Source organism: Argopecten irradians, chromosome 7, assembly GCF_041381155.1.
Source record: "Argopecten irradians isolate NY chromosome 7, Ai_NY, whole genome shotgun sequence".
Taxonomy (NCBI): domain Eukaryota; kingdom Metazoa; phylum Mollusca; class Bivalvia; order Pectinida; family Pectinidae; genus Argopecten; species Argopecten irradians.
In genome coordinates this window covers 11209249-11217165 of record NC_091140.1, presented here as the reverse complement: position 1 = coordinate 11217165, position 7917 = coordinate 11209249, and the positions used below count along the sequence as shown (strand labels likewise).

Genomic DNA, 7917 nt, shown 5'->3' with positions numbered 1-7917 from the left:
ATTGTCATACATGCAACTAAATGTAGTTCATATGAAATAATACAAAATTATATTCAGTTTAAAATTAAATGTAATTGACACTATAATTATTTTGATTTGCTATTATTTCTTTTCAGCATCAGTTGGATTTATTCTAAAAAGTGCCTGTTGAAGCTATGCAGATGCTGTTTGTGTTATTTCAAGTGATCCATTGCCATTGGGATTTATTTTCTAAAGAAGTTAGTGTTGTTGATACTACAGACGAAGATCGGTGTATATCAAGTGGATATTCAAAATTGCAGCTGAACAATTAAATTATTACTTTGTATCACAATGTATTCTAATTATAATAGACCAAGTTGACTGAAATTCTTAGAATAAAATGTCAAGTCTGCTATAAACATACTATATATGTCAAGACTTTTTTGCCTTTTGTCACTGACATAGTAAGATTTATATATTGTGTATCCTGCAAGTGCAAGCAAAAAATTAAATTGTTTACACATCTTATTTTCTGGATAATAACCCAAAACTATATATTTAAGAGAGCGTACATTTATAAATATTCCTATTTTATAAAGATTCATTGTCAGTTTATTCCAAAACATTTCCACATGTGTGCATTCTATGAAAAAATGTGTGTTGTCGATCTTGGAAAGGTCTTAAGGTGTTTTATAAAAATTGTGAATCATATAACCCTGGGGTCTCACATATCCCCCTGGGGAGGGGGTCAAGTTTACTTTAGTTTATATAGGAAAAACACATTTATGAACATTATTTGCTCAGTTTTCCTAGGAAATGAGTCAAACTAGAATTATTAGCCTGAGATAAAGCATTTTAACATCCATATCGGTCCTCGCTGACCCCGTGGGGCACCATAGGGGCGGGGACGAATAGGGTCAAAATGACTTAAATTTCAAAAGATCTTCTTCCGAGTTCTCAGGTTTGATGGAAGCAAATACTCTTCATAGATTAAAAAGTCAAATCTATATCACTAACCGACTTCAAGGGCCAGTATGTAGTGTTAAGATGTCTTTGTTTCATTCTTTTTCCGAACTCAGGTGACCGTTAAGGCCCATGGGCGTCTTGTTATGTTAAGCACACATTATTAATTTCACTTTAACTACTGTCATTTTGAGCCCATCTGAAACCTCAGAAAAAGAACGAAAAACTACAACATCCTAATAAATGTACCATGAAGCGGATGGGGTGATCAATCAAACATTATGACCGATATACTTAATATGACATCGATTGACCAGATTGATATACACTGCACGATTCGGTACTTTTCTTCGATTATCACTTACAAGACAATTGTAGAACGCTAATTTAACATGAGTCGGGTATGCCTATGGTCAATGTCAGATTCTTTGAGCTATATTATTGATCAATATTATGGCGATTGGGTGCCGTAGATCGTGAGTTCGAGGCCCGGATAGGGTCTAGATTGTTTTAGATTGTTTTAGATTGTCATGCTTTGTTAAATTGTGCTTCTTTGACATTTAATATTTACTAAACACAATGTATCATATTCACTATGTGTTGTTGATCCAAAGATTTAATTTGACAATGTCCACAGTGATCATGTCAGCATATCGAACCGACTATCACTTCGTCATAGAAACATCCTTTTTTGGGGATGTGGATGTGGCGGAGTGGTAGAAGGCGCAGGTATGTTTGGCTAGGCGATTGGGTGCCGTAGACCGTGAGTTCGAGGCCGGGATAGGGCACGAGTCAATAAATTGTCATGCTTTGTTAAATTGTGTTTCTTTGATATTTTTTATTTCCTTCAATAATGATTCTTTCAGATTCCACAAAATACAAACATCTCGGTGACGAGGATGACCAGTGCGTCAGCGCCAGTATCAGGTGTATTTGATCTGACGCTTAGGAACCAAACCATAAAATGTACGTTTTATAAAAATATCTACCCCTTCAAATACAGAAATATTTCTATCATAACACCCTCCTCCGCGACGAAATTACTGTACATAATACAGTTACCCAAAATGTCGGTCTACCTGTCTGTCTGTCTGTCTTGATAACTTGATGTTTGTCTGTGGCCTGCAAATCACATTTTCTCTCTGTTTGCCATCCGTAAATAGTGTTCGTGCAACTCATCTTAAATTTGTCATCCGATTTTGATGAAAGTTCACAGAAATGTACCAAGGAAACCACTTGCCATGGCAGTCATTTTACTATACACAGGTTCTGATAGATGATCAATAACTCATGAGTCCTGTGTCTGTTGTGTTAAAAGTTGACCTATTCGACAATGGGAAATTGAAAGTTTTTTGGAAATATACATAGTTACTTCCCTTTCATTAGTAGTGATATTTATTGATGACTACGTATACATGATATGTCATGGATTTGAAGCTAAGATAAATCATAGTAAAACATATTAAAGTGATCGTATATTTGATGGCATTACTAATATTATTTTCTGGATGTAGATTTAAAGGTATCAAAGAAAGGTATTTCCTTTTAGCTTAGAATAACTGTTTCGAGTGGAGAGCTGGATGAAATATCTTAAAGAAACATTTTTTCGTCAAGTTTTAAGGATTTTAGATGAGAACTTTATACTTTGGTGTCCTTTATGCCACATGATATACGACACTTGCAGGTGTATAAACATAGACAGCTAGCTGTTACACTGTGTTTTATATAACGGTCAGCGCGCGTAATGGTATTCCGTCTTTAATTTGATACGACATGAAATTTAATACTGCCTTTTTTGTATGTACATTGTATTTACTGGGCTGTCAGATCTCTAGCTGATTTTCTACAATTGATTTGTTATACGAACTTTTTTCTAGCAATACCAGTAGAGATTGGACATACTGATCTAGCTGAATTACTAGAGGAAGGGTTCACCAATGTTGGTGTCGTAAAGAGAATTTCTAACTCTAACAACCCATTCAACAGACATTGGCATTTTCGTTTCGACACCTTAATCGGAAATCTCGAACGGATGCAGGTAATATTAAGTATTTTTGTTTTGAGTTTTTACAATTCTATACCATTTCAAAAGCCTGTTTAAGTGCTGTCCATGAAAAATGTTTTTAGATATCTTAATGCTACTTTCGTCAGGTCCGCGATGTTATATTAAGAGTGAATCACTTTTCCTTTATTTGATTAATAGCACGCCCATTTTATGCACTTTTCACCTGTAATTACATGTAGATAGTCATTGAATATCTTTTAGAATTGACAAAACAATCACCCACATTGCTATATTGAAAAATATAAAGTTTACCAAATAAATGTTATGTTATACATTCAGCCGATTAATTATTCATTTGAGGGCAAATGCTTGATGCTTTCAGTATTTGCGGTAGTAGTAATGATAACGGTTGGCATATATTTATTTTTGTAAGGTTAATGCAACGTTAGATGGTGGATATAATCCTGTTGTAACTATAGAATCATGGCAAGCCAAGACCGCGATAAACCCTCTGTATGGAGATGTGCTGCAAACAGCCCACGACAAACCACAGGTATTAAAAAGTTTTAGATGAAATCATATTTGGTATTGTTATGTAATCTTAAAATCGAGATGCGGGTGCCCTATAGTAATCAGGTTGTCCGTCTGTCTGTCCGTTTATTTCTTTTTGTACAATTATGATGGGAGTAATAAGACTAATGCTCTCAAATTTGGTAGGATGATTTTCTATGTGATCTAGAGGTACTGTGTATTGTTTTGGACTAACAAGATTCAAAATAACTGCTAAGCGGCCATAATGGATTTACCGATATAGAAAAAGGTGGAAGATTTATACTAGCTGATAAACATTATGTAGCAAAGATGTTTACAACTAAAAAAGGAGGTGACTGGAAGGTTTAAGCTTTTATATCCTTAGACTTTGACGATTTTTCTCGGGATAACTGTACCATTCAACTTCGGATGATATTTCTCAGGAAAACCATTCCATTCAACTTGTATCTAGTTTTATTTTCAATAAAAAACTGTTTCTTTCCTTCATTTTTGTTGTTTAATTAGCTTTGAGCAAACTTGTTTAACAGTTTAAATGTGGTATCTAGTTAATTATGTTCACTCCTAAACATAACTTTGCAATTAAGGTTCAGGTTTAATACTTGAAATGCAGATTTAACATTTAACTCACTTTCTAATTAAAGAGTGTTCGTTTTGTTAACATAGTATCATTTATCAGTTACAACCTGTATGCTTACAACAAATATATGATTAAAACATTACGCATATCATTCCCTAATATCGCTCATGTAAGGGGTTTATACTAGGTGTATAATGAAAAATACTAATAACAGAATTATTTTGTTCATCCCTTGAGGCTCTTTGTAACGGTGCTTTACTATAATTACTATACTGTCGTCAGTCATCTTCGTAAGGCACATTAATCGTGCCCCTTTCTGACATGTCAGTGTTCTAGTTTTCCCGACAAATTGATACACATTCATGAACAGAAAATAGAAAATATCAGTAAAAGAAAGCTTATCATTTAGTTTTTAACTTCAAGTTCACACATACACCAACAAATTGGTGACATTTTCTTTTGCAGTGCACACAATATTAAAAGCACATTACTTTACGATCACATTTGTTGCAATTTAATTCAATTTTGATTTAAGGTAAAGTTGTCATTAATGACGTCCCAACAAAATGTACCAGTGACTGTAGTTATGAATGGTTGCCAAGCAGTACACCTGTTGTTACTAACGTAACTCTCATGCAAGGTAATTAAATACATGATGCTAGTGTTACAATATTACCTTGGGAAGCTGTTACATTTTCATATCTATTGTTTTTACCCAGATTATTAAAAAAAAATATACAAAATTTACAAATAAGTATCTTATTACCATTTGTAATATATGATTGCATTCTATTTTCACATTTGATTTGTCTTCTTGCTTTATATGTTTTTGTTGTTCTCTTTGACTAACGTTATCGTGTAATACAATACATGTAAGTGACGTTAAATTAATATTTTTGTACCATTAATTATGGAAAGAAGTCAAACAAATATACAATATTGAGAATTTTTTATTTATATATATATATAACTTGCCGAAGGGTTAATTGCGCTTTATTGTGCTGTTTAATATTTGTCTACTTTCATTGTCCCGTATTACTCTTTGTATCATATAATGTAATCATGTTCGTTTTGTGTGTCTTGATAAAGGGGCAGATCGTCTCAAAAAATTGATATTTTTTTGTCCACACGGTTGGAATTACTTCTTTCTCCCATATAATTCCGATATTGAAATATTCGAATTAAATGTATTTTACTTATTAACATCACAGAATGACCATATCCTGTTACAGATTCGACTACTATAGGCATAAGTGGTGATGGATTCAGTAATGATACGAACGACATTAACGTAACAATAGGAGGATTAGCATGTGTTGTTACCATGGCAACCGATACATTTATTGCATGCAATGTCACCGATGTACCGAGCGGCGAATACAAGCCTATTGTCGAGGTTAATGGGAAAGGATTTGCAAAGTTTGACAGTAACACCACAGTTATCTTCAGCTCAAAGATCTTCAATCTTAGCCCTTCTAGCAGCGGTCTTGGAGGTATTAGAAATAACTCATTTTATTTACATAAAACCTGTTATTTCTTTTACATGTATTTTGCATACTGATACTTTACGATACATTATGTACAGTACATGTATATAGTGTACAAACATATAAAGCTTCTACTGTATTCGTTTGTTTTAGGAAATGTGGCAATTACTATCAGTGGCATTGGGTTCAGTAGGAATTTCTCAGTCACAATTGGAGCAAAAACATGTGGCATACTTACGGTTTCAACAACCCGAATAGTATGTCTGGCACCAGCTACGGTATTACTCTTTTTACCTCATATTATATTCAAAGGTCATTCAAATCGTTTAATGAAATGATGAATAATTTGGTTTATTAAAAGCAGCCAATAAAACATTGTTCCATAATTCATTTTCAGTATCATTTTGAGGGTATCGAAATAAGGACTTCTAGGATATAGATTGATCATTATATCAATACACTACTGTATGTTACATACATTGTATGTCAAGGTCGTTTCAATGACGTCATACGCCATAATCGAATAAAGATGTGTAAGAAATTTGTTTGAATTTCTACCAAATCAATTTTACACATATTAGTCTCATTTTGATGTTACGATGCTACCATCGGTTTTACCCAACGCGATGTGTACTGATTTGAATTTTCAATATACAGGGTACTTGTAAGTCGTCTCCTCCGATTTGATGTATGTTTTCATTTATATTGCATTTTGTTATACGAATCTTTATATTTTAATACTTTTTTCCCATAATAACAACGCTTATTCCAAAGTGTATATAAATTTAGCTATCATCGAAGAAAAAATCATTTTAACATACAATGAAATTCTGACGGAATATGTAATATTCCATGTAAATCATATATGTCATATCTCTAATGTAATAATTACTTTAGAAAATCGGAGGTGAGGTGTCAGTAACACTGGAACAACCTTCGGAAGAACTAATAACAGCAGGCGTTCAGTTTGTTTAACCGATATATCGCCAACAGTGACTGGAGCATCAGGTACGGTCTCCTTTCTGTTGAACTAAAGCCTTAGAATGAATTCCAGAATATTGAAAAAAAGTTTTGACATTGAACAAATATTATATTTCCCATTCCTTTGAATGTTAGTTTTTTATACTAACATCACAATTTTGCAAATGTCTGCTTTGAGAAAAAATCGTCATTGTATTAAAATTGTTCCACCGCCAATAGTGCGTAAACGATACTTAACGTTTGAACAATAATTTATGTTTATTAATGTAAATGCATGTCTAATTAACCCAAAAGACTGATATAAAATGACTTGGTTTGCTTTTGGTGGATGTGCAATCAGTACTTTCTTCCATATAGGGAATAGTGACATGGACGTCTTTCAGGAAGCAAACAATTATTTTTGATTTTTGTTTTATCTTGAACTAAAATAAGAAACTCAAACTTATCAATGGTGTTAAGCAACATCTGTTTTTGATTGTGAAAAAATACCATTTGTCAGTGGTGTAGCATCTTTAATGATTCTGATTCCAATTAAAATCACCAACTACTTAGTCAAAGTGGTAGCTTATCATTTTGTGTAAGTTATCTTACTCCGTCATCGTGATCTTTGACACAGGGTGATTAACATTCGCTTTCCTCTTAAAACGATAAAATGATATAGATCCATGTGTTATCTCTTGCAACTCCATAGTCCTATTTTGAGTGAACTCATGATGTGTTATATAATCAGATCGTGTACATAGCTCTGATTGTATGTGATACATTCTTGTATGCACTGTATGCTTTTTTTTTTAAATTCCAGCTGACTTTCATTGCTTGATATGATTTTTTATGTTGAACTTTGAACTGTTATTGCAGGCGGGGAAATACTTACCATCACCGGCGATGGGTTTGAGACAGGTGGTGACGTTACAGTACTACTCGGTACAACTGAACTGCGTTTAACACTACATAACGACACCTTTATAGTGGCAGAGTTACCTCCCTGTTCCCCGGGAACTCATCACGTGACAGTCATCAATTTAGTCACTGGAGCAGCTCTTAACTCGTAAGAAATTGCATATCTAAATATTGTGATGGTTATCTGAAAAAAACCTTTTTGTTTATAATTTATGTCAGGATCTTATCTCATACTAAATATTGTGTAATGCATTGTGATGCGTTTTAAATGGCCTTATAATAGATTCCGTCATATCTAGTCGTACCAAAATATAAAATTAAGGGGATTGCCAGTGTAGCAGGATTGGACTGGGTCGATCATCAGTGACCAGGTGGTAGCTTAGCGGTAGAACATTCGACTAATGTTCGGAGATTCCGGGTGCATATCCCGGTCTCTGCGCTACATTTTCTCCACTTCTATTACACCAGTATTTAATATATGTATACATATA

General features: G+C 33.6%; 1 protein-coding gene and 1 long non-coding RNA gene across 2 annotated transcripts; both read left to right on the top strand.

Annotated features, from left to right (window-relative positions):
• Positions 1 to 1714: 1714 nt before the first annotated feature.
• LOC138327552 (uncharacterized) lies at positions 1715 to 3472 on the top strand. The gene is made up of 3 exons (XR_011209065.1): positions 1715 to 1890; positions 2802 to 2962; positions 3363 to 3472. It is a non-coding gene; the product is annotated as an uncharacterized lncRNA (long non-coding RNA).
• A 1829-nt stretch (positions 3473 to 5301) lies between these two features.
• On the top strand, positions 5302 to 7519 carry LOC138327550 (fibrocystin-L-like). The gene is made up of 4 exons (XM_069273725.1): positions 5302 to 5551; positions 5699 to 5823; positions 6443 to 6553; positions 7385 to 7519. Exons 1-3 carry the CDS (start codon positions 5383 to 5385, stop codon positions 6518 to 6520), a joined length of 372 nt encoding a protein of 123 aa, XP_069129826.1. The 5' UTR covers positions 5302 to 5382; the 3' UTR covers positions 6521 to 6553; positions 7385 to 7519.
• Positions 7520 to 7917: the final 398 nt, after the last annotated feature.